Consider the following 26,863-nt stretch of genomic DNA (forward strand, 5'->3'; position numbering starts at 1 on the left):
GGTCAGTTGACCCCTTTAGGAGTTATTGCCCTTTATAGTCAATTTTTAACCATTTTTCATAAATCTAAGTAATCTTTTACAAAAATCTTCTCCTCTGAAACTATTGGGCCAAATTAATCCAAACTTGGCCACAATCATCTTTGGGGTATCTAGTTTAAAAATGTGTGACGTGACCTGGTCAACCAACCAAGATGGCCGCCACGGCTAAAAATAGAACATAGGGGTAAAATGCAGTTTTTGGCTTATAACTCAAAAACCAAAACATTTAGAGGAAATCTGACAGGAGTAAAAATGTTTATCAGGTCAAGATCTATCTGCCCTAAAATTTTCAGATGAATCGGTCAATCTGTTGTTGGGTTGCTGCCCCTGAATTGGTAATTTTGAGGAAATTTTGCTGTTTTTGGTTATTATCTTGAATATTATTATAGATAGAGATAAACTGTAAACAGCAATAATGTTCATCAAAGTAAGATTTACAAATAAGTCAAATTGACCGAAATGGTCAGTTGACCCCTTTAGGAGTTATTTCCCTTTATAGTCAATTTTTAACCATTTTTCGTAAATCTTAGTCACCTTTTACAAAAATCTTCTCCTCTGAAACTACTGGGCCAAATTAATTCAAACTTGGCCACAATCATCTTTGAGGTACCTTGTTTGAAAAATGTGTCCGATGACCTGGCCATCCAACCAAGATGGCCACCACGGCTAAAAATAGAACAGGAGTAAAATGTAGTTTTTTGCTTATAACTCTGAAACCAAATCAATTAGAGGAAATCTGACAAGGAGTTAAATTGTTAATCAAGTCAATATATATCTGCCCTGAAATGTTCAAATGAATTGGACAACCGGTTGTTGGGTTGCTGCCCTCCAATTGGTAATTTTTAAAGAAATTTTGCTGTTTTTGGTTATTATATAGATAGCGATAAACTGTAAACAGCGATAATGTTAATCAAAGTAAGATCTATAAATAAGTCAACATGACCTAAATGGTCAATTGACCCCTTAAAGGAGTTATTGCCCTTTATAGTCAATTTTTAACAATTTTCATTAATTTGGTATTAAATTTATGTAAATTTTTACCAAATATTTTTCTCTGTTACTAATGGGCAAAGTTCATTATAGATATAATTGTAAGAAGCAAGAACGTTCAGTAAAGTAAGAACTTCAAACACATCACCATCACCAAAATACAATTTTGTCATGAATCCATTTGTGTCCTTTGTTTAATATGCACATAGACCAAGGTGAGCGACACAGGCTCTTTAGAGCCTCTAGTTTTAAAAGGCTTCAAATCCAGAGTTTACTTTCAGTCTTTTAGTACTTTATTCCTCTAGTAAGTGAGAAAAAAAAGATATGAATAAAAACACAATTTCTTATTGCAAATTAAGCTGAACTATAAGAAACAGAATTTAATCTATTATAAATGGAACAAAGACAATTTAGCTCAACCAAACAAAAAAACTTTTGTGTCGATACCAAGCAATTTTAAAAAGATTATTAAATTGGTAAATCTAAAACCATGACGTGCCAATGAATTTAGAAATGTCTTCACAATGTAAGAACTATTTTTCCTTTAGCTTATTGTTCCTTTGGACAATGTTGGATCAAACCAGCATTCTAGAAAATGATGAAACTTCAATGGGTTCAGACTTAAAAACAAAACAAAAAAGCCATCGCCCCCCTCCCACTTATTTATAGTGACTATGTGATTTCGTTTCAAATAACTTTAAACAAAAAAAATAAGGAACTCAAATGGAGGTTACAATTTTCAGTTAAGAGTCCCTTGTTAATTTTGTAAACACATCTATCTCCATTGGATATTACAAATTACAATAGTATTCTTTATATTTTCTATCCAACATATTAAGGAGAAAATGTATATTTTTGTTACAGACTGCTTGTTTTAAAGAAGAAAGAGATGTTTTAGTGAAGGGAGATAGACGATGGATAACTAATCTTCATTATGCCTTTCAAGATGAAAACTTCTTGGTAAGTATAATAAATACTACAATACAGACATGTCTTCATTTTTAACCCCCTTTGCCATGCTGATTTTGTTAATGAAGGGGGGTTAAGTGGAATTCTTTCCAAAATTACAGTCCTATCGGGGGAATACATCTTAGGAAAGTTCCTCAATTGCTCTTCAGCATTAATTGTTGAGAAAAGTAAAATTATAAAAATACTGTACTCCACGGAAAATTCAAAATTGAAAATCTTTATCAATAGGCAAAATCAAAAGCTTAACACATCAGATCAATGAAAAACAACTGTCATATTCCTGACTTAGTACATATGTACCGGTTTCCTTATGTAGAAAATGGTGGATTCAACCCGGTTTTATAGCTTAAGTTCAAATTGCATCTAGCACAAACATTATCAATCTCTTTTATATTAATCAATAATCCCTAAAACTGTCATTGAAAAAAGGGTATGTGAGTTAAGGCTAGATTATTGTTGAGGTCCTTTGACAAATACCCTCATGTAATGGCTAATAACAAAATATTATATTTTTCAGTATTTAGTGATGGATTACTATTGTGGTGGTGATTTGTTGACATTATTAACCAAGTTTGAAGAAGGCCTTCCTGAAGATTTAGCTAAGTTCTATATAGCAGAAATGGTTTTAGCAGTTAGTTCTCTTCATAAATTAGGATATGTACATAGAGACATCAAGCCAGACAATGTATTGATAGATCTGTCTGGTCATATAGTGCTAGCTGACTTTGGTTCTTGTCTAAAATTACAGGAGGATGGCACGGTAAGGAGTGGATAAATTTTATACATAAAGGTGGAATATAACACTACAGGGAGATAACTCTGTAAAAATCACTTGAGCGTCTATAGTTATTGTTAAGGAATTATTAAGCTTCTAAATAATCAAAATTAGTGTTTGTCAAACTGCTTTATATCCAAGGATATTTCCCAAAAAATGTCAAGTTTTTTGAAATTTTCAATTTTTTGTCAAAGGGTCAAAGCAAATATTTTGTCAAAACTTTATGAAAATTAAACGAGCCAAATTAATTTAAGTTGAGGTGTTTGGTACCACCTTAAATACTGTTGATTGATTATTATTTGTGGGATGCCTGTTCACTTTGATTTACTCTAGGGGAAAACTGCAAGTTTGAATACTGGACAAATTATTACAATTAATTTTTTGTTACTTTGTAAGGATCAAATGACTAAATTGCTAAAAGTTAATTACCCTTGAGATATTTTTTTCTCCAATCATGAAAATTGATACCTGAGAAAATAAAGGTATCTTAAATAGTACATGTTTAAAAAAAAAGATAATAGTGTTTATTAAATGGTGCAGTTTATGTTAGAAATATTTTAATGTCTTTAAAATTTGAAAGGAATAGATTTATGGTGTTTAAAATATCACATTATTGGGAAAATGTTCAAAGTAGTGGTAAACTGAGCATTTTAAAATTCAATCTTTTTAGTAATTCAGTTACTGTATCACAATTTATGATTAGGGAAATAAATCTGATTTAAGAATGTGAATACATTAATTGAATGACATTTCGAATGCATCCTTTCCATAAATGAATCCATGCTGAAAATTTTTACATTTAAATTAAACAAGGCTTATTTCTAATGAATTAATTTTATTAGGTAGAAAAATATTGCAAAAGGAATTTCAATTATGCACAAATTTCACCCTTTTTTATTTAAAAAAAACCCATGCCATTTGGTCACCTTGACCTAACTCATGATCTCCATGAAAGAGTTTGGAAAAAGAGATATATGAAAAAGACTTCATACTTAAGCTGTATAGAGATATAAATATATGTTAAAGGGACATAACTTTTAATGCTGTCCTTCATCTTGACAGTTAACTAAATGGTATTTCAGTGGAGAACTCATAGCTTTAGACATTTGAGTTTACTTAAGGAGGATCGGGACCATTGGACTGCGCATAATTTCACACATGGATTACGTTGCACATGAAACGTATGTGTCGTAAATTGGATATTATTTTTTTTAATATTTTGAATGATTAGAAATGTTAAATCATTGTAGTTTTTGTCGAGCCTGCAAGAAAGCTCGACATAGGGATAGTGATCCGGCGGCGGCGTTAGCTCACTTCTTAAAAGCTTTATATTTTTTAGAAGGTGGAAGACCTGGATGCTTCATACTTTGTATATAGATGCTTCATGTTACGAAGTTTCCGTCAGTCACATGTCCAATGTCCTTGACCTCATTTTCATGGTTCAGTGACCACTTGAAAAAAAAGTTCAAATTTTTTGTAATGTTGAATTCTCTCTTATTATAAATAATAGGATAACTATATTTGATATGTGCATACCTTGCAAGGTCCTCGTGTCTGTCAGACAGTTTTCACTTGACTTCGACCCATTTCATGGATCAGTGAACAAGGTTAAGTTTTGGTGGTCAAGTCCATATCTCAGATACTATAAGCAATAGGGCTAGTATATTCGGTGTATGGAAGGACTGTAAGGTGTACATGTCCAACTGGCAGGTGTCATCTGACCTTGACCTCATTTTCATGGTTCAGTGGTTATAGTTAAATTTTTGTGTTTTGGTCTGTTTTTCTCATACCATATGCAATAGGTCTACTATATTTGTTGTATGGATCGATTGTTAAGTGTACATGTCTAGCGGGCAGATGTCATGTGACCTTGACCTCATTTTCATGGTTCAGTGGTCAAAGTTAAGTTTTTGAGTTCTGGTCTTTTTATCTAATGCTATATGCCATAGGTCAACTATATTTGGTGTATGGAAATATTTTATGATCTTTATGTCAGTCGAGCAGGTTTTATTTAACCGTGACCTCATTTTCACGGTTCATTGCACAGTGTTAAGTTTTTGTGTTTTGGTCTATTTTTCTTAAACTATAAGTAATGTGTCAACTATATATGTTGTATAGAAGCATTGTTAGCTGTACCTGTCTGCCTGGCATGGTTCATCTGACCTGGACCTCTTTTTCAAGGTTCATTGGTCTTTGTTTAGTTATCTTTGTTAATGTTAAGTTTATGTGACAGTTGTAATAAAGCTTAGCTTTATACTTAGGACTATCAACATAATATCGATGATTAGTATAGAAGGCGAGACATTTCAGCGTGTGCACTCTTGTGTTACTCAAAGAATATTATTGTTATTATGTGTATTTGTCATGTCTGTGAAAGGCTCAAAATGACATTTCACCCATTTTCTTGCCATAATTTGGGTTTTAAGGCAAAATATTTAATTTTCCTTATTGGTGACCTATGTTTTTTATTGGCTCATTCTTTGAAGCTTTATTTCAGCTTTTTATATTACAGTTTTGGACCAAGTGTCATAGAACGTTTTTTTGATATTCGATCAATTTGATTAACTTTCTGTAAAGAATAAAATAACAAAAAATACGGCACTTCTGATAGAAACTTCGAATAGGCCTGAGCCACCTTAAACAGTACTTTTTGACTTTGACTTATAAACAATTTCAAAGTTTGTGGAAGTTTAGAAATGATATTTATCAATAAATTTTATTGGCACTCTTTGCTCCATTTAATGATATAGCTGTTTCTGAATTTTAGGTCCGATCATCTAGAGCAGTAGGTACACCTGATTACATTTCTCCTGAAATCCTTAGGGTAAGTACACAACCATATTTGTTGTTAAAAAATTTACAACTTTTAAATATATATTCAAGTTGATATGATCAGACGTTTTGGTCAAAGTAAGACCACCTGAAATATAGATTAATCCCATTTCCCTTCTCAATTTTAATTGTCTGTACTAAAAAAAGTTCTTTTGTTTTGTTGGTTTAATGAGTCTTTATCAACCAGATTACAATTCTATTTTGTAATTTGCATGACATACAAGGAAGGTTCTAAATGCTATAAAAAAGTTCACATTGATAAAGTATGAAATATTTGTTTGTAGGCAATGGAAGATGGCCATGGTCGTTATGGTCCTGAATGTGATTGGTGGTCAATAGGTGTTTGTATATTTGAGATGTTAATAGGAGAAACACCTTTCTATGCTGAATCTCTGGTAGAAACCTACGGAAAAATTATGAATCATCAGGTAAGTCAAACATACAAAACCATAGGTTAGTTCGTCAGGTTTAACAGAGGATACAAAACCATAGGAAAACTCAAAATATAAATAAACTCATCATTGACAATGATTGATACTAGAATTAAAATTTCAAATTTTAATGTCAACAAAAGACTCATCAGTAAAGCTTGGAAGAAAACAGATTAAAAGGCCAAATAAAGAATGGAGCTGAAGAGCATTGATGAATCTGAAAGGTTTTTCCAAACATTTCAGGTCTTAGTAAAAGTTGATGACACTGAAATAGAAATAGATTTTTGAATGATACCATTCTCACTTGGATTTACAACCGTATACGGTATATTAAATATTCATTTGAACATGTGCAGAAACTTTTATAATAGCATTAAATGTAAAAGTCACAGTGTAGAGTTATCAGAAGACAAAAAGTGCAGTAGGGTAGGAAATATAATAAGAATGTTATAAATATAAACAGGTTTTCAAACTTGCAAGCTGAGTGAGTTATTTGTATAAGAATTTAACTTTAAATATATATTTTTGTGTTTCAGTCCCGTTTTGAATTTCCCTGCGATATAGAGATCAGTGATGATGCCACAGATTTGATAAAGAAATTGATATGTAGTGCTGAAACTAGATTTGGTAGAACTGGTCTGGATGAATTCAAACAACACCCCTGGTTTTCTGGTATTGACTGGGAAAACATTAGAGAAAGTTAGTACCTCTCTTTTGCAGTTTTGTTTATTTTATGTATGAGTGTTTGGATAGGGGTTTACAGAAATTAGGTTGAAGTTTCTCCATTCTGACAGGATGTGGCTGCAAATTCAGACATCCTGTCCAGCAAAATGAACAATTTTTTGAGTTTTACTAGCATATTATGAACATATGAACACATTTCTATACCCTTATCAGCCCTTGGGTTAAACAAAACAAAAAAAAACACATTTAAGATTAATGTAGAGCCTTGACAATTGAACAGTTTCTATATCGTAAGTTAAACTCTGAACACTTTCATAATTTCATAAAATTACCCTTAGTTTTAGGAACATTTAATCCAATAGTAGACATATAAATTGGTATAAATTTATTTGAATTTTCTGTACTATTTCAGTGAATGCTCCTTATGTCCCAGAAGTTAGCAGTCCGACAGACACGTCCAACTTTGATGTAGATGACTCAGACTTTACACATACTGTGAGTTTTGAAGATCCATTAGTATATGCAAAATTTTATTTCATTTACTAGATTGTTATGATTATATTGGCTTTACTTAACATAGCTTTGGTTTAAAAGAATCAGTATTTTGAATTCTGTTGTCATATTTAATTTGTTCAGTAAGTCTTTTCATTTCATTGCCACAACATTAAATGTAAGAAAAGAACAAATAGATAGGTCAGACATCATAATTCATTTGCATAGAAAAAGATGTTTAGATGATATAAACTTTGTTCTTGTAGGATTCTATACCTCCCTCGACGAATGCTACCTTTACTGGTCATCATTTACCATTTGTAGGATTTACTTTTACCTCTCATAGGTAAGTGTGGTAGTCTTATAATCAACCTTTAACGAATAAAGAATACTGATTGCAATGTTTAAACTGTTTATTAAAACACCTTGGAATAAATTTCTTTAATACTTTCCTCTGAAAATAATAATGGTGCTTTGAAACGCCCAAAATATATGTTTATTTTTTACAGCTATGTAGGATTCAACCTTTTATAGATCTCTGTTATATATCAACTTACTGTTTCGGATCATTTTAGGAGGGTATGTTTATTTAATTTAGAAGAGATGGTTTGTTGAAAATGTAATTAATATTAAATGGCAAGTATGATCATCAAATTTTTTTCAGTCAAATTTCTGATCTGGGAAACCTTCAAGATGTAGGTGATATTGATCCATCTAATCTTGAATCATTAGCTGTAGAGGCATTCGAAAGGAGAATCAAAAATCTAGACAGAGAAAACACAGAGCTGAAAAGGAAACTTCAAGGTATCTATTGTCAAGATCTGTTTGTATTTAGACATTTTGGGGAGGGTTCATTGATCCAGTGGACACACTGTGATCTTGACTGTGATTTTAAAGAGAACGACAGACAAAAAGCTTAAATTTGCATATGATTAAAAAAGGAAAACTATCAGTTTTACCTAATTGTCAAGTGGTAAAAACGATAGAATGAATGTGATTTTTCAGAAGGATTATAGCCTTTCACAATAGCATTTTAAACAAGTCCATCCTGTTATAAAAAATAAGTAGAAATATTGACTTTACCATGTAGTATATTTATATTGTAGAATCAACTGTAACAGTTCAAAGGTTATCGTCAGAAGCCAGCGGTGCTGCAGCCTCGGGAGCATCAGAGTCAGAATCTCGACATCTGAAGGAAGAAATCGCTGTCTTACATAAAGTAGTTGCAGGTAAAATACTCATTTCTTTTAGAATTTATTTTTAGCTCACCTGTCCCGAAGGGATAAGTGAGCTTATGCCATCACTTGGCGTCCGTCGTCGTCCGTCGTCCGTCTGTCGTCGTCTGTCGTCGTAAACTATTTCAAGAATCTTCTCCTCTGAAACTACTGGGCCAAATACTTTCAAACTTTAACTGATCTGTCAACAAACATGGTCGCCATTGCTAAAAATAGAACATAGGGGTCAAATGCAGTTTTTGGCTTATAACTCAAAAACCAAAGCATTTAGAGCAAATCTGACGTGGGGTAATATTGTTTATCAGGTCAAGATTTATCTGCCCTGAAATTTTCAGATGAATCAGACAACCTGTTGTTGGGTTGCTGCCCCTGAATTGGTAATTTTAAGGAAATTTTGCTGTTTTTGGTTATTATCTTGAATATTATTATAGATAGAGATAAACTGTAAACAGGAATAATGTTCAGCAAAGTAAGATTTACAAATAAGTCAACATGACGGAAATGGTCAGTTGACCCCTTTAGGAGTTATTGCCCTTTATAGTCAATTTTTAACCATTTTTCGTAAATCTTAGTAATCTTTTACAAAAATCTTCTCCTCTGAAACTACTGGGCCAAATACTTCCAAACTTTAACTGAATGTTCCTTAGGGTATCTAGTTTGTAAATTGTATCCGAAGTTATGATCTATCAACAAACATGGTCACCATTGCTAAAAATAGAACATAGGGGTCAAATGCAGTTTTTGGCTTATAACTCAAAAACCAAAGCATTTAGAGCAAATCTGACGTTGGGTTATATTGTTTATCAGGTCAAGATCTATCTGCCCTGAAATTTTCAGATGAATCAGACAACCTGTTGTTGGGTTGCTGCCCCTGAATTGATAATTTTAAGGAAATTTTGCTGTTTTTGTTTATTATCTTGAATTTAATTATAGATAGAAATAAACTGTAAACAGCAATAATGTTCAGCAAAGTAAGATCTTCAATTAAGTCAATTTGACCAAAATTGTCAATTGACCCCTTAAGTTAGAGAGTTATTGCCCTTTAAAGACTTTTTTCACAATTTGTTCATCATGTTGACTTACTTTAAAAAATCTTCTCCTTTGAAACTGCTGTATCAATTTCAGCCAAACTTAGGCTAAATGAGTTTCAGAGTATGTAGTATAAATTTTATATTTTATTTCCTTGTATGTCAAGAAACATAGCTCCTATGGCTAAAATAGAACATAGGAGAAAATGATTATTTTTTTTGGCTTTTGAAGAAAATAGGACGATCCAAAAAACATTTAAATAAATTGAAAAGCCAAAATAATCATTGATGAGAGATTTAACCAAAAGAATTAAGGTGAGCAATTCAGGCTCTTGAGAGCCTCTTGTATTTTTACTGTTAGAACAAATTTATGTTCACACACTTTCCTGGACACATACAGGATGAATGTTTACAGCTTCATGTTCTTGAACATTTGAAATGGGTTGAATGTTAAGGAAATAAAATGAAAAAAATAACCAGTACAAGGGAAATTTAATTGCTCTTAAACTTAAAAAACAGAAGCAGTAGAAAGTTTGAAACTTGATTTGAAGGAACAGACTTTTCATTTAATCAATTATAGTCTAAATACAAAAATAAGAAGATGTGGTTTGATTGCCAAATGCCAAATGTTTTTGTTTGTTTGGTTTATTCTTCAGATTTTTTGCCCAAAGAAAGATGTTTTTCTTGATTTTTCTTTTTACAGAGTCTCAGACAGAAATTAGTGCTATTGAACAAGAACTGAAGAGAGCTCAAGACAACAAACAGGAAATAGAGAGAAAAATAAAACTGATAGAGGAGGAGAAAAATGCATTAGAAAAAGTAATTTATAATTTAAAAAAAAATCTTGTTGGTATAAAAATATTTCAAGGAAAATTCTGATATTAAAAAGTAATCTCCAGTTTAATTGTTTGATGTATATTTTCATTGGGGGAGGGGAAATAATAATTAAATGAAGAATTTTAGTGTTGAGTTCTCAAAGTAATTTGAAGTTTTTATGAATTTATAAAACGTAACAGAACACACCCTAAATCCAATAATGTGGATTCATTATTGTTCATATGATACTATGTTAGATGGACATCATTGGATGATGTGACCCATGAATATAAATATGCAATAAGAAAATGTAAGAAAAGTCAAAACAAAGAAATCAGTTGCCAATGAAATGTAATTATCCCTGTAAACATAAAAATTGGTCCCCATAAACAATTGTCCTTATTGAAGATGTATTCATTAAGAAATACATTAACAGTTACATTTTATTCGACAGGAATTACAAGACTTCAGAGACAAGTATAAACAACAGTCTAGAGAATTAAAAGAAGCTTTAGCAAAACAAAAAATTACAATAGAACAGTACACAGACACAAACGATTCGTAAGTTATTTATTTCTTGTTCTAAATTGATAATTAACTACTGAGGGTTGTAACCAGGGTAGCCAATTCGAAAATATGATACCAGTCTATAAAATAGACAATTGTAGACACAACAAGATGCATTAAATGATCCTGAATATATCAATAGCAGCACAAACAAAATTTCTAGTATGTATAGTGAAAGGTATATAGCATTCTGCATGTCCCCTTGCCGGTGTTAAGAGAATCATTAGGAATCGGGGTAATTCAAGGTGATTTCACTCTGATAAACGGCTTTGTTATAAAATAGTTTTATTTTGGCATTACTTTTGGAGTGGCAACAATAATTTGCTCATAAAAAAAGGTTTATAGCATCTGTTTTATGTTTTGTTTTTACTATGGGTTTCTCTTATTATGTGAATACTCTTATTATGTGAATAGTAACATTCTTTTAGATTTATACTAATACTGAAATATGTAATGACAAAATAAAAGTCAGAGGGCTTTTAAATATTCTTCTCTTTTGTGCAGACTGTTAAAGACCCAATCCAAAGTAAAAGAACTAACAAGAGAATTACGGAACAAAGAAGATGAAGTAGACGAGAGCAAGAGGAAACTGGATAGTATGAAGAACGAACGAAGAAGAATTGAGAAATCCATGTCTGAGGTAATAATAATTCTGAACAAAAGATAATATTTAAAGCAAATGTACATAATGATCCTAATTGAATTGTTAAGTCTTGTGTGATATATCTTTCAGTACTTAAACATTGATTTTCTTAGTATTAAAGATACGTGCCTTGGGTGTGCAACATGTAGTAATTTATAATCTTCTCTTTAATTTAGTCATGTATATATTTTGGCAGGTTCTCCAGAACAAGTTTCCACATATTTCATCATCTCTGTTGGAACTTATACACATCTTGTTTACATTTTGGTCCATATCAAGTTATAAAATATGCCATCATGTGACTGTCCATATTTAAGACCATATATATTGTTCTCAGTATACACTACTATTAAGATGGATATTCTTATTTCCACCTACCTACAGAGAACAGACTTCTATCCACTCAAATTTAACCTAAAGTTTGACAAAAAGAAGGTTACCTACATGTGGATTGGTTGATACATGTATGTGTCCATAGTTCTGATAAATTGTGTTGTTGGCTTTCTGACTTGTTTGTATTTACATAATCTTTTATTATATTGATAGTAATGTCAAAATGGGAAAATACTGTATATATCTTTGAATTTTACAGTTACAAAACCATTTAGAAGAGTTTAAATCAGAATCAAGTAAAGAAAAGAAGTTACGAGAGAGGGCTGAACAGTACACTAGAGAATTAGAACAAGAAATAGAGGGTATTAAAAGGAAAAACTTAGGGAGGGCATCAAATCCAGCAAATATAGAATTAACACAAGAAGTCTCAAGGTGACTATAGGTTATACATGTGATTATTTGTATTTCTGCTAACTAAAGCAGGGGTGTATATAGCAATTGTATTTCTGTACTTAGCATCTAGAACTCCTTTTAAACTAAGGACAAGATTTCTTTGACAAAAATTCTGACAAAATTTTATTATCATATAGCAATTTGCACCAATTTCCCATTGCAATTAGAAAAACATAGATATCACTTTTGACATGACATTTTCTATATATATATTTTTGGATTATCTATTAGTTTAATGTGAAAAGTTGTTAAAAAGCACTTATTGCTCGTTTCTGAATCCTTACTCCCACAATGATAATTTATATTGTATAAGATGTATTTAATTTCATAATGCATTGTTTGCATTAAGATTTTTCCTTCAAAGGGGTTTGCCTTTATGTATCGAGTGTGATCATTGTTTTGGTTTTGTTTTTTTTTCAGATTAAAAAGCCAGTTAGAGAAGACAAAAGTAGAAAAGGAAGAGAAAGTTTCTAGAGTGACTAGCAAATATCAGTCAGAAATAAGTGATTTAAAATTCTCATTAAGTGAACATGAACATAAGGATAAAGAATTAAGGAAAGAAATATTGACGTTAAAAGACAAATTAAAAAATAATGTGTCCGAGGATGAGGTCGCTAGTAGGATTCAAAGGTTAAAGTTACAATTAGAACATTCGGAGAGACAGCATGCATTGATAGGAGACGAAAATGAAAGATTAAAAGATGAAATCTCATCAGTAAGTATGTTACTTCTAGTGGGATAACCAGTTTGTTGGTTATTTTGAGACATGCGTCTTAAAAGCGCTTGAAATTGTAGGTTTAATCCTTGGAAAGTTAACAAAATTGGTTGCTACTTTTGTTCTTAGCTTATAAACCAATTTATTTTGCTGATTATTTTACATGTTTAGCCCATTCTAGCAGATTTTGTGGCATATTCTATTGTTTTGGTATTTATATATGAAAAGATTAAAGTTTGAAATATTTGCAACAATTCATGTTTGAGCTTCTAGTAAAAGTGGTGCATGATATATTAATTAGAGGTAAGAGCAAAGACTCATAAGATAAGAATTCGGAAAAATTGTATCTGAGTTTTACACAAAAACTAATCAATGAGTCAAATGATGTATACAAGGAAGCAGAAATTTTGTGTGGGAGAAGTTGATGAAAAAATGCAACCTTATGTATAGATTAAAAAAAATTGAGATACCTCACAATTTTCAGAATTTCCAAATTCTGTAAATTACTGGTCTTAATATTCCTATACAAAATAACATCACATTAATTTTTAAATTTACAGTATTTTGAAATACAAAATCTGAATTGCAAGAACTATTGATTATATTTTGATTTTGATATAGATAAATATTGTTTTATTGCAGCAAGAGAATGCTTTGAGAGCTATGAACAAGGAAAAGATGCAGTTAGAACAAGAAATGAGAGACATTTATGATAAACGAGAATCTGTAGCTCAATGGGAGGCTCAAATCTCAGAAATCATCAAATGGTAATTAGTATATATACTGTAGCACAAAAAAAATAATTTATAATATATTAGTCTTCTCCATAGTAGAATCTGACTAAATTTTCTTATTATTTTGATGTAAACTTTAGTGAGTTTTAAGAATAGAGAAGGCTAATAGTAACAATTCTGTTATAAACAAAAATCACTGAACAGATTTAACACAGAGGAAGTACATGTTCATAGATATAAGAAGATGTGGTATGAGTGTCAATGAGACAACTTTCCATCAGAGTTATAATTTGCAAAACTAAACCATTATAGGTCAAAGTACGGTCTTTAACACAGAGCCTTGGCTCACAACTAACAGCAAGCTATAAAGGGCCCAAAGAAAATTACTAGTGTAAAACTATTTAAATGGAGAAACCAACCATCTAATCTTTATAAAAAAAAACGAGAAACGTTTATGAACCACATCAACAAATGACAACCATTGAACATCAGTTTCCAAATTATGTATATAATGATTAGTAATTAGAAATTTTAACATTAAATGTATCAGAGATTTGATTTGGCAGGGTTTTTTTGTGAACTCTTTTTGTGGTCACAATAAGTTTTGAATTGACCTTATGAATTGATGATTTTGTAGGGTGAGTGATGAGAAGGATGCCAGAGGTTATCTCCAGGCCTTGGCTACTAAAATGACAGAGGAATTGGAGAACCTTAAAGTGATGGGAGTTTCTGATGATTCTGTAAGTTTACATTTTAATGCAACATTTATTTATGGTTTAATGACACCAATAATTTGGGCCCATTTAGATATAAAGAAACCTGAAGACCTATAGAAGTAAATTAAAAAAATTTGTTCTGAAAGTTGTAGACACTTTAATGGAATGACTTCTACCCTAAAAGACAAAACATACATACTGAACATAACACAACTAAGAAATGCCTTTACTTAAAAAAAAAAAAAAAAAAAAAATGGAATAGAGAAACCTAAAACTTGGACACAAAAAATTTGGAAGTAAAAAAGGTGCACTTGAATGGAATGCCAATTCTGCTTTACCTGTCTGTTGTCCAATTCAGCTATGTAAAACTCTGTTGTCCAATTTACGTTTTATAAAAAAATAGTAGATGTTAAAAACTGTAGGATTAATTATTATTTGTATTTATTAAAAATTTCTTATTTTCTAACTATTTATATAATATAGAATCGGCAGAGATGGAGAAACCGTAGATCTCAGAGACTTGACAAGATGGAGCTACTTACACTACAGTCTAGTCTACAAAGTGAAATCCAGGCAAAACAACAGATAGCTGATGAACTATCAAAGTTAAAATCATCTGTTGTTAGTTTTGAAAAGTAAGCCAAAATATAGAGTTCTTAATTTCTTAGTTTAAACATATTTATTTATAGTGGATTGGGAAACAAGTTTTGCAACTTATATTAATCCCTTTCCACTTTGTGAGTGCGAGTGCTGCCTTGTAAGTGAAAAGGAATTAATATAAGTTGTTCTTATTTTTTGAAGTAATTCTTAGTTAGGAACAAACTTCTACAATGGTTTCCATGCTAGTTAATGCAGGATTTTTCTTAACACATGGATCTAGGTATAAAGGAAAATTTATGATATTTTTAATAAAGTTTGAACATTTGAACATAAATATTAATAAAGGTAAGTATTTACACACTTAAAATCAACATTATATTTTAGTGTGATGCATATAATGGTGAGCAGATAAAACTGTAATTAAATTTTGTAGGAAAAACCATGAACAAGACACAATTATAGAAAAATTATCCAAAGAAGTAGAAGAACTTAGGAAAGAGAAGGAGACATTATTAGAGAAACAAGATATTGCAGATTGTAAGATATATTTAATCATCTTATTTATTAATTTTACATTGAGTGCTCATGAGGGCATGTCATAAAACTACAATAAATATTTCTTTTGCAATATTTCAAAAGGAATGAAATCTTTGCAGTTATACAAGTCCATTTTCATTAGTTTAGTTAGGAATATCATGTTTGCTTGTTTTACTATGCTTTTCTATCATGAATGCATGTTCAACATTGAATTGAAAGAATTCAAAGAAATTTGAATCTCAAGAATCACATGTCATAAATTATATGTAAATGGAACAAATATAATGTAGATATAAATAGTCCAAGAGCTTTTGACCACGTACCTTAAGTAGAAATATTAAAACTGTTTGAAAAAAAGATTTCAAGAAGTTGCTTAATAGGCCATAGTTTAGTTAAGACCTTTAATTTAGAGCTTGTATACTTAAATCTTTTAAAAGTAGAACTCGATACACCCAGCATTGGCTAAATTTAAATGTAAATTTCTCTAATCCTACGCTATTTTATTCTTTTCCCAGAAGATTTTGAAATTTTTGACAATCTGACTGCATTTCTTTGGCTGAGCTATTCCAGGCCATAATATCAATTATAAAGTTTTCCACCATATCGTTGGAATGAAAAAAGGCTACTATAGCAACCACAATTTTTTTTCAGAATACCGTAAAAGAACATAAAAATGTTCCAAAGATTGTAAGAAGAATAGTATTTCACGAAGTATGATATTTCTCTATTCCAGCATGGAAATTGCAAATATATAACATTTGAAAATTTAAATTGCTCCAGTGTTTCTAATTTTTTTATCTATTAAATCTGTAAAGTACATGTAAATTGGAGTTCCTTGTAATAACTAAGGTCAGCCTCTATTGATTCTCAAATTCAAAGGCAAATGTTTAGTCCTCTATTTGATTTCAGCAAGTGGAAACACAGGTAAGAAGGCTCTATATGCAGTTAAAATACACCTAAGTTGCTTAATATTTATAAACCCAATTTATCTTGCTTTTAACTTGACCATCCGGCTTAGCTTACGGCCGTTCCTGCAATGTATATCTGCATTCTAATAGATCTAAAACCTCATATGATACATATTTTTCATGGTTCAATGTAAACTCAAGTAAATCTTTAAGGTTTATTCCATTAAAATAGATATGAGAGGATGGGAAAGGAATCTTAAATCATGTTTGCTTGGAGTAGTTTATTTTGCATTCAACAAAGGGACATAACCCATGTCAAAAACTCTACCCTCTCACCTCTGTTTTAATGAAATAGTCTGTAATGATCACTCTTTCTACAACTTGCTAGGTATAGTTAGCTAGGATATATCTGGCAGTTGTTACTATACATTAAATACATTGTATATATACATTAACATCAATTATATTGTAGCTAGATGTCTCTGTATTCTAAATAGCAATTGTGTCTCACTGTATGATTTTAAACCATTTGCTGAAATTATAAATACATTGCAGCCATGAACATTCAAAATATTTCTCTACCGTTTTAGAAAAACCTTGAATCCCTATTGCTAGGAGTCATATATTTTGAATAATATTAGCATATATTTATATAATATATATATTATGTTGGCTTATTTTCTTTGCAAAGGGGTAGGTTTAGAAATTGCTATTTTCAGTCCTAAATATTAAGTTCATTATTTTAAGTTGATGCATATATGAGTGAGAAAGTTAAATCAGAATGATTTTTGTCAAGTTTTTCTTAAAAAGATTCCCAATTGCATTCTATTAAAAAAAGATATTTTTCGTTTGGATTTCAATCACAATAAGACCTAGGAATAGTGGGCAGACAGGCTTTGACAAACTAAATATTAAAGTCAGGTATTACATTTGCTATTATATAGATGGTGTACGAAAAAATCAGCTCTATATATATGTTTCTGGTCACAAAAAAACATTTTGCATGTTTTCATTGAATTTGGTAGAAAGTTGTGATGCATGTTAATAATGGTGTCCTAAAAAGAACCCTTTAAGGTCATTGTGAAAATAAGTTACGGTATTAATAAGGCCTCATCAAAGATACACCTTTGCAGGGCTTGCAATAGTTTTGTTCAACAGGATTTGACCAGGCTAAACACAAGGTTTTGCCAATACTCTCATAATGAAGAATAAAATTGAACGCACAATGAAACTGTTACAATTCACTAGATGCTCGTTTTAGATAAAATCCTTGAGTTGGAAAAAGGATGCCCAACTGTTTTGTTCCTCAGCATATTTCTTTGTATATATTAATATAACAGCCTTGCATAAGTGTATATGAATTCCCAGTTTATTTTTAAACCTGTACCTCTTCACATTTAACACTGTCAGTCACATTAAAAATTGTCTGCCTGTCGTAGGGCCAATAATACAATAATGCTTATGTTATGGGTTTGAATGGCAATGACAACATGTTACAACTTTATTGATGAAGAAACTATGTTACTTTATTTTCTTTGTGTTATGCATCCAAGTACAAAATAAATTCTGCTTAAAAAGTAATAATGTTGATCAGCAGGTATTGTTTTAATTGTTGCCTTTAAAACTGGATTTTGTCATATGAATGCTTATAGTTTCTTTGGTGAATGATGGTTCCTACTGGCAAGACATGTTGAAGCAATATATAGATAGACCATTTTTAATTTGATAAGTTGATATAATAAAGTTAAAATTTCTCAAATAGTTTATTTAAAATGCTAGTACAGGATAAACGATAGTAACATACTTGGTTTGTAAGTTGTATCTTTTAAAGATGTCAAAATTGAATTGTTCAGTCAACTCTTGAAAGTTCTTGAATTTCATTTGTATGCCTTACTTTTAAAGAATTTATGCTCTACCTGTCTACATGATTTCTAAAAGACCAGAATGAAGTACTAATATATAACACTACTTTGATGATATTTGGATGTCTAGGCCAAATCTTGAGAAAGCATACTATAAGCATAGTTTGGCCAAAAGTCAATGTATGCATAATTAATTTGACAGCTAACAACTAGAGCACTACATAGGGATTACTTCTGCCATCTTGTGTTCTTGTCAATGACTCACTCTGTTAAACTACAACTCATTGAAAATGGATATACAGAATACAACCAGACCTACACATGAAGTTGTGAACAAGACCTACACATGAAGTTGTGAACATGAGCTTTAAGACCAAGCTGTAGAAAACAAATATAACATATAATGTGTGAAGCAAAGTTACCTAAATTGGTCCGTTTCACACAACTGTAGACACCTCTATATGAGTGAAAAAAGAATTTACTTCCTGTAAGAAAATTGCTTAACAAGTCATTAGTCTTTGCTGTAGAAAATTCGATTTGATTCGTTAGAATGGATAGTGGTGTAAGATTATTGAATTATGATTTCTTTTTCCTCTATTTAGGGGAAAGATCAAGAGAGCAGACATTGATGAGCTTCATCAAGGGACAGTTTTCTTTGTTAAATGATGTGAGTAAACTGCTAATATATGCTTCATGTTTGACCATAATGTGTGAGAAGTTTCCAAATAACGCATTACTGTTATGCAAGAGCTGCAATATTTATATGGGGATTAGAGTTAATTTTCTAAAGCTTGTGGATTAAGACTATAGTTGACTTGCTATCTTTGTATAAATGTGTGCTCAAGCATTGTAATTAAGATTGACATCTGCCATCAATAGATAGGGTAAAATGTATACAAACTGAAGCCCCGCCTATCTATTGATTGCAGATGTGAAAGTTAATAACAATGTGTGAGCTTACAATTATATTATTTTTTTATCAACTTTGTTGTTTAAGTTTATTTTCAGTCATAACAAAATGTTTATTGCTATTTCAGTCAGACAATGAAAGTGCAGTTGAGGATGATAGTATGAGTGAAGATGGCCTGTCACATGGAGACTCCCGTACAAACTCACGGTCAGACCTTCACATGGGGGCGCCACCAGATACTCCTGATGTTACACACCAATCTAGTCCAATAATACAACCAGAACATGTGTATGATCAACCATGGGGTGCTTCTAAAACAGGCTCAATGCCACAACCTAAAACTCATAAATTTGTCATGAAAAACTTCTACACACCATCCAAATGTAACTTGTGTACCTCATTAATGGTGGGAATACAGAGACAAGGAACCACATGTTCAGGTCAGTACAAACAGGTTAATTAACAAGGGCTGTATCTTGTAAACATGCATGGTACCAAGAAATGGGCTTCTGAAAATAAAGTACAGATCCATAAAAACAATTGTAATATTTATCATAGAGTTTTAAAAGAATACTGAAAGTATTTCTTGCATGTTTGAATTGAAAGGTTCTTGAAAAAACAAATGAAAAATATGAAGAACTTGTCCATAGAAGCAATTGTAATATTTATCCTACAGTTTTAATAGTAAATTAGCCTGGATACCATGCATGTTTAAATTGAAAGGTCCTTGAAAACCAAATGTGTGTAGATGACTGAAAGATTGACATTTCACTTAAGCCTCGTTTAACGACCTTTCACTTGTTAATAAATTTTAAATTAACGGAGACATGATGTTTGTTTTAATGTCACATGATGATGTTTGTGTCACAGAATAACAATTTTTATTTCAGAGTGTGCTTACTGCTGTCATGTACATTGTATGGAGAAAGCTCCATCAGTTTGTCCCGTACCTGCAGAGCAAAGTAAGAACATTATATCACGTTATTATTACGCCAAAATACAAGTTTGCTGTAGCTAAATGTTTAACCCAATTTCATGGATCATTGGTCATAATATTTATACTTATGTTCATTTCTCATTAACACTAACTCCAAATCAAGAGGCTATGTCCGTCTTAAATGGGTCAGATGACCTGCTCAGATTTCCGAGACTCGTTCAGTTAAGCAATAGGCCTCAAACACTTTTGGTTTCCAAATTACAATATCCAATTCTCTTGTGAGGCTGTGATAGGCAAAACAAACAAACTTTTATTAAATTTGCTTGTTGCCATATTAAGCTAGTAAAGCTGTGTTTTCTTGGTTTATGAAACACTCCATATATGATTCGTTCAATTTTGAAAAAATACACACTTAAGAAAGAGTTTTTAAATTATTTTGAATTATATCTTTGTTTAATTTATCCAGTGCTTTCTATACAATGTTTTATCACCTTAATGTGGTACCATATATCTTCAAATACTACTGTGGATTCATTTATTTTCGTGGGTACCAATTTTCGTGGTTTGAGGAAAACTTGCATATTTGTGGATATTTAATTTCGTGGTTTTGACAAAGTATGCATATATTTCTTTAGAAAATTTGCAATTCGTTGAATATTTCAATTCATGGTTTCCCAGTACCCACGAAATCCACGAAAATTGGTATCCAACGAATAATAATGAATCCACAGTATACAAAAAGACCAAATTTTGCACTATACATTTACTAACAATATATTTGGGGTATCATTTTATACACAACAATAAGATAACTCTTATTTCAGGATTCAAGTTCATAGGTATTTACATAGTACATAATGCTAGATGATATATATATTTTATAAGTCTATAGATAAATGAAAAAAAATGGGAATAAGATGCAAGTTATATTATAAGTCCATGCTATTCAAGGTAAAATTATATATGTGGCAAGGGATGGTGAAAGGCATTCTCTGTAGGGTAATGAGGTTCAGAGAAACTTTCCAAACAAAATTATAATCAACTTCTTATTAATATTACATTATTATGCATGGTTAGTCTTTACTCTTTAAGAAGTTATTTTCAATGTCCTACCCTTCTTTAGTTTTTTTTTACAATAGTCTCAAATTAAAGTGTTTCTTGATTATTCATTGTTTTACTTGTCAATTTCCTGGACTTGAATACTCTGTTGGAAGATTATATATTTCTGTGAAAGTCTGTCATAAACAAATATGTGTCTGTGATTATCTTTTTATTCATGGTTATCAGTTTTCGTGGATTATGTGGTTAATAATTAAATATTATCAAATGGAAAAGACATATTAAGATACATATGGGTACTTGAAATGTTGTAATTGTAACTTTTTAAATACCAGTAACGACATTCCTGTTTTTACAAGAAATCACAAAAACTGATCCATTGAATCAAAGTTCTACTAGTTCTGAATTTATATGCATATGGGCTGTTCCATAATAACATACACTTAACCCAAAGAAGGAAACTTCAATTTTTTTTTTTGGGGGGGGGGGGGGGGGGGTATATATTGTCTAGGTTAAAAATGTATGCAGTCCTCTAAAATGAAATATTTGGTTAATCTTTTTTACCTGGATACCATGTATGTTTTAATGGAACAGTTCTAAGGGGTTTATATTAATATATTTAAGAAAGGCTTTATATATGTTGCATGAGTTTTACTCCCCTCAAATGGAAAAAACCACAGGTGACTGAGGTTTGTATTTTCTTAAAACTGGAAGCTATTTTTATTCATCTATGAAATTACATACAATTTTAAAAGGGATTATTGTCTACAACCTTTTGTTTGAATGTTTTAATTGGGGTTACTTGAAACAAATTCTTAAACGATTTCTATGTTACGTATGTAATTCACCTTGTATCATGGTACAGCGGATATAGGTACTAACCAAGTAGGCGTGAGCGATTTTGATCTTACACGGTAACGAAAAATCTTTGTTTTGTTCACATAATATCACTGTGTACTTCAATCTAAACATAATTGCTGTTTTAAGAAATGATTTGGTCGTAGGTTGATGATTAGAGATGTCTCATTATTTTCCCAAAACAAGAGGAATTACTAAAAGCATGTGCAAATGCTTGTAAAAGAAGTTGGCCCTTGTCTCATCCGATATAATTCTATATTCATTGCAACTCTTTTTCTGATAGAAGGTCAATTTGTGTGTGTAATAAGTATAGCTGTTTCAATAATTGGCATTGAAATCTTTCATACATATGTTTTTTTTCGATATTTTATCCCTAAAGAAGCGTTATGTACAGTGTTAAGCTGACCACATAAATTCTTATGTATGGTGCATAGTTAAGTTGTTGTACACCGTACACAAAAACTTTATATTCATACTCGTTTATTACCCAAACAGTTTCAAGGAATGAGTAATCACAGGTAGGTTTATGATTGGTAACCATTACTGTTGCCCTGTATTAGGTTTCTTTCAGATAAAACATATAAATGTCTCAACAACTGTATCGAAATTGAAAGTGGGTGTTGACTTTCACAACTATTTGCGCATGAACAAGTTAATTGTTCTTATTTGAATATCAAAGTTGTTTTATGAATAGGAAAAAATTGATGCAAAAATTATTTGGGAGCAGGAATTTCAAATGTTGAGAAATGTACATTGAATGTTGATAAAGCAAAACAAAGATTTTCGTCACCTTGTAAGGTCAAAATCGATCTTGGTTAGTACCTATATCCAGTGTACTGATGATACACGGTGTAATTGCATCTGTTACCGTGATATATGCTGAAGTGGTGTAAAGCAAACTCCAATCAGTCAATTTAGTTTCATCTCTACCTTTGACTGATTCTTTTCAGATTAATACATGTTTTACAGCTTTAAACAGAAAATATCTATCTAATAGTCTGGTTTCATGGCAGCAAAATTTTAGTTATGAAAACTGAATGTCTGTTTCTTCTCATATTTAAGATGCTTATAATTGCGACAGACTTGTATCTCACTCAGAGTAACTTTTAGAAAGATAATTGAGTTATACATGTGTATACCTTAATTGTTGTAGCCTTCCTTGACATATAACTACTATTGGTAATGGTGATTAACTGTATAATTGTAGATAAAAGGCCAGTTGGTATAGATATTAACCGGGGTATAGGTACAGCGTATGAAGGTTATGTTAGGGTGAGTAAAAAGGCCAGTTGGTATAGATATTAAACGGGGTATAGGTACATCCGGGTATTCAACAAAGAAAGATAACTCATATTTGCACTGTTTTGAGAGGGAAATATAAAAGAGGTATTCCGATCCCGGTAAAACGGGACTCACCGTCAGCTGTCTGAAGCGTGAATTCCGGTAAACCGGGACTCATTGGCGAAAGGGACAACCCAGAATAATATTAATTGAGGAAAAAATTGCGACATTTTATGATTGGGAAAATTAAAACTTGAGATAATTGCAGAAATGTTTTTGCAATGTTTTTATTATTTTAACCAGATATGATTTGCAAAAATATATGCAGGAATTAAAAAATTATTTTACACTGCATTTCTGTAAATCACAATAATTCATCTCTCATCTTCGTCCATCTTTCATTAATAATTGCCTACACAAATTTCTGAATTTATAGGTAATTATAATCTTAGTTTACTGCTTTGTAGGTGCCAAGATTAGGAGGAATTAAAAAAGGATGGATCCGGCAGTTTGTAGTCGTCTGTGATTTTAAATTATTTTTATATGATACTCTGCCAGATAAGAACCAGCCTACAAATGTTGTTCAACAAGTTTTAGATATGAGGTAATGTTTAAAGCATCAATTGATACAAGTTCACAAAAGATGAAATTGAAATTTTCAAAGCTTTTCATGTAAACTGAATTAAACTGAATATCTGCTAGTAGAATTGTAGAATAGAATAATTTGAATAAATGTTAGATATAAAATAAAAACATTTTGACAAAATACAAATTAAGAAATATTTATTGTTTCTTTCAGAGATGAAGAATTTTCTGTTAGTGCTGTTTTACCCTCAGATGTGATACATGCTAATAAAAAGGATATCCCTTGCATTCTTAGGGTAAGCTTAGATACATGCTAATAAAAAAGATATCTCTTGCATTCTTAGGGTAAGCTTAGCATTCTTAGGGTAAGCTTAGATACATGCCAATAAAAAAGATATCTCTTGCATTCTTAGGTTAAGCTTAGATACATGCTAATAAAAAGGATATCCCTTGCATTCTTAGGGTAAGCTTAGATACATGCCAATAAAAAGGATATCCCTTGCATTCTTAGGGTAAGCTTAGATACATGCCAATAAAAAGGATATCCCTTGCATTCTTAGGGTAAGCTTAGATACATGCCAATAAAAAGGATATCCCTTGCATTCTTAGGGTAAGCTTAGATACATGCCAATAAAAAAGATATCTCTTGCATTCTTAGGGTAAGCTTAGCATTCTTAGGGTAAGCTTAGATACATGCCAATAAAAAAGATATCTCTTGCATTCTTAGGTTAAGCTTAGATACATGCTAATAAAAAGGATATCCCTTGCATTCTTAGGGTAAGCTTAGATACATGCCAATAAAAAGGATATCCCTTGCATTCTTAGGGTAAGCTTAGATACATGCCAATAAAAAGGATATCCCTTGCATTCTTAGGGTAAGCTTAGATACATGCAAATAAAAAGGATATCCCTTGCATTCTTAGGGTAAGCTTAGATACATGCCAATAAAAAGGATATCCCTTGCATTCTTAGGGTAAGCTTAGATACATGCTAATAAAAAGGATATCCCTTGCATTCTTAGGGTAAGCTTAGATACATGCCAATAAAAAGGATATCCCTTGCATTCTTAGGGTAAGCTTAGATACATGCCAATAAAAAGGATATCCCTTGCATTCTTAGGGTAAGCTTAGATACACCCAAATAAAAAGGATATCCCTTGTATTCTTAGGGTAAGCTTAGATACATGCTAATAAAAAGGATATCCCTTGCATTCTTAAGTTAAGCTTAGATACATGCCAATAAAAAGGATATCTCTTGTATTCTTAGGGTAAGCTTAGATACATACTAATAAAAATGATATTCCTTGCATTCTTAGGGTAAGCAAGATACATGCCAATAAAAATGATATCCCTTGTATTCTTAGGGTAAGCTTAGATACATGCTAATAAAAAGGATATCCCTTGCATTCTTAGGGTAAGCTTAGATACATGCCAATAAAAAGGATATCTCTTGCATTCTTAGGGTAAGCTTAGATACATGCTAATAATAAGGATATCCCTTGCATTCTTAGGTTAAGCTTAGATACATGCCAATAAAAAGGATATCCCTTGCATTCTTAGGTTAAGCAAGATACATGCCAATAAAAAGGATATCCCTTGCATTCTTAGGGTAAGCTTAGATACATGCCAATAAAAAGGATATCTCTTGCATTCTTAGGGTAAGCTTAGATACATACCAATAAAAGGATATCTCTTGCATTCTTAGGGTAAGCTTAGATACATGCCAATAAAACGGATATCTCTTGCATTCTTAGGGTAAGCTTAGATACATACCAATAAAAGGATATCCCTTGCATTCTTAGGTTAAGCTTAGATACATGCTAATAAAAGGGATATCCCTTGTATTCTTAGGTTAAGCAAGATACATGCCAATAAAAAGGATATCCCTTGCATTCTTAGGGTAAGCTTAGATACATGCCAATAAAAAGGATATCCCTTGCATTCTTAGGGTAAGCTTAGATACATGCCAATAAAAAGGATATCTCTTGCATTCTTAGGGTAAGCTTAGATACATACCAATAAAAGGATATCTCTTGCATTCTTAGGGTAAGCTTAGATACATGCCAATAAAAAGGATATCCCTTGCATTCTTAGGGTAAGCTTAGATACATACCAATAAAAGGATATCTCTTGCATTCTTAGGGTAAGCTTAGATACATGCCAATAAAACGGATATTCCTTGCATTCTTAGGTTAAGCTTAGATACATGCCAATAAAAATGATATCCCTTGTATTCTAAGGGTAAGCTTAGATACATGCCAATAGAAAGGATATCCCTTGCATTCTTAGGGTAAGCTTAGATGCATACTAATAAAAATGATATTCCTTGCATTCTTAGGGTAAGCAAGATACATGCCAATAAAAATGATATCCCTTGCATTCTTAGGTTAAGCTTAGATACATGCCAATAAAAAGGATATCACTTGCATTCTTAGGGTAAGCTTAGATACATGCTAATAAAAAGGATATCCCTTGCATTCTTAGGGTAAGCTTAGATACATACCAATAAAAGGGATATCCCTTGCATTCTTAGAGTAAGCAAGATACATGCCAATAAAACGGATATTCCTTGTATTCTTAAGGTAAGCTAAAAGACAGCCAATAAAAAGGATATTCCTTGCATTCTTACGGTAAGCTTATATACATGCTAATAAAAAGGATATCCCTTGCATTCTTAGGGTAAGCTTATATACATGCCAATAAAAAGGATATTCCTTGCATTCTTAGGGTAAGCTTAGATACATGCTAATAAAAAGGATATCCCTTGCACTCTTAGGGTAAGCTTAGATACATGCCAATAAAAAGGATATCCCTTGCATTCTTAGGGTAAGCTTAGATACATACCAATAAAATGGATATCCCTTGCATTCTTAGA

The 26,863-nt window shown here is 31.5% G+C and overlaps 1 protein-coding gene across 8 annotated transcripts in view; it reads left to right on the forward strand.

The window, feature by feature from the left end:
• LOC143069588 (serine/threonine-protein kinase MRCK alpha-like) overlaps positions 1 to 26,863 on the forward strand; it is a 60,139-nt gene that overhangs the window by 12,121 nt on the left and 21,155 nt on the right. For 6 of the 8 annotated variants that reach the window (XM_076244288.1, XM_076244292.1, XM_076244295.1 and 3 more), the window contains exons 4-28: positions 1,894 to 1,989; positions 2,516 to 2,758; positions 5,541 to 5,597; positions 5,890 to 6,033; positions 6,573 to 6,735; positions 7,133 to 7,215; positions 7,479 to 7,558; positions 7,877 to 8,016; positions 8,319 to 8,441; positions 10,179 to 10,294; positions 10,746 to 10,852; positions 11,363 to 11,498; positions 12,094 to 12,266; positions 12,708 to 13,002; positions 13,645 to 13,769; positions 14,374 to 14,476; positions 14,936 to 15,087; positions 15,486 to 15,589; positions 16,499 to 16,513; positions 18,962 to 19,026; positions 19,397 to 19,709; positions 20,160 to 20,231; positions 23,331 to 23,395; positions 23,872 to 24,008; positions 24,204 to 24,285. In XM_076244288.1, coding sequence (XP_076100403.1) covers positions 1,894 to 1,989; positions 2,516 to 2,758; positions 5,541 to 5,597; positions 5,890 to 6,033; positions 6,573 to 6,735; positions 7,133 to 7,215; positions 7,479 to 7,558; positions 7,877 to 8,016; positions 8,319 to 8,441; positions 10,179 to 10,294; positions 10,746 to 10,852; positions 11,363 to 11,498; positions 12,094 to 12,266; positions 12,708 to 13,002; positions 13,645 to 13,769; positions 14,374 to 14,476; positions 14,936 to 15,087; positions 15,486 to 15,589; positions 16,499 to 16,513; positions 18,962 to 19,026; positions 19,397 to 19,709; positions 20,160 to 20,231; positions 23,331 to 23,395; positions 23,872 to 24,008; positions 24,204 to 24,285 — 3,189 coding nt within the window. The remainder of the gene's footprint in view (positions 1 to 1,893; positions 1,990 to 2,515; positions 2,759 to 5,540; positions 5,598 to 5,889; positions 6,034 to 6,572; positions 6,736 to 7,132; positions 7,216 to 7,478; positions 7,559 to 7,876; positions 8,017 to 8,318; positions 8,442 to 10,178; positions 10,295 to 10,745; positions 10,853 to 11,362; positions 11,499 to 12,093; positions 12,267 to 12,707; positions 13,003 to 13,644; positions 13,770 to 14,373; positions 14,477 to 14,935; positions 15,088 to 15,485; positions 15,590 to 16,498; positions 16,514 to 18,961; positions 19,027 to 19,396; positions 19,710 to 20,159; positions 20,232 to 23,330; positions 23,396 to 23,871; positions 24,009 to 24,203; positions 24,286 to 26,863) is intronic. The other 2 variants (XM_076244290.1, XM_076244296.1) reach the window with 1 other exon arrangement.

Source organism: Mytilus galloprovincialis, chromosome 3, assembly GCF_965363235.1.
Source record: "Mytilus galloprovincialis chromosome 3, xbMytGall1.hap1.1, whole genome shotgun sequence".
Classification (NCBI taxonomy): domain Eukaryota; kingdom Metazoa; phylum Mollusca; class Bivalvia; order Mytilida; family Mytilidae; genus Mytilus; species Mytilus galloprovincialis.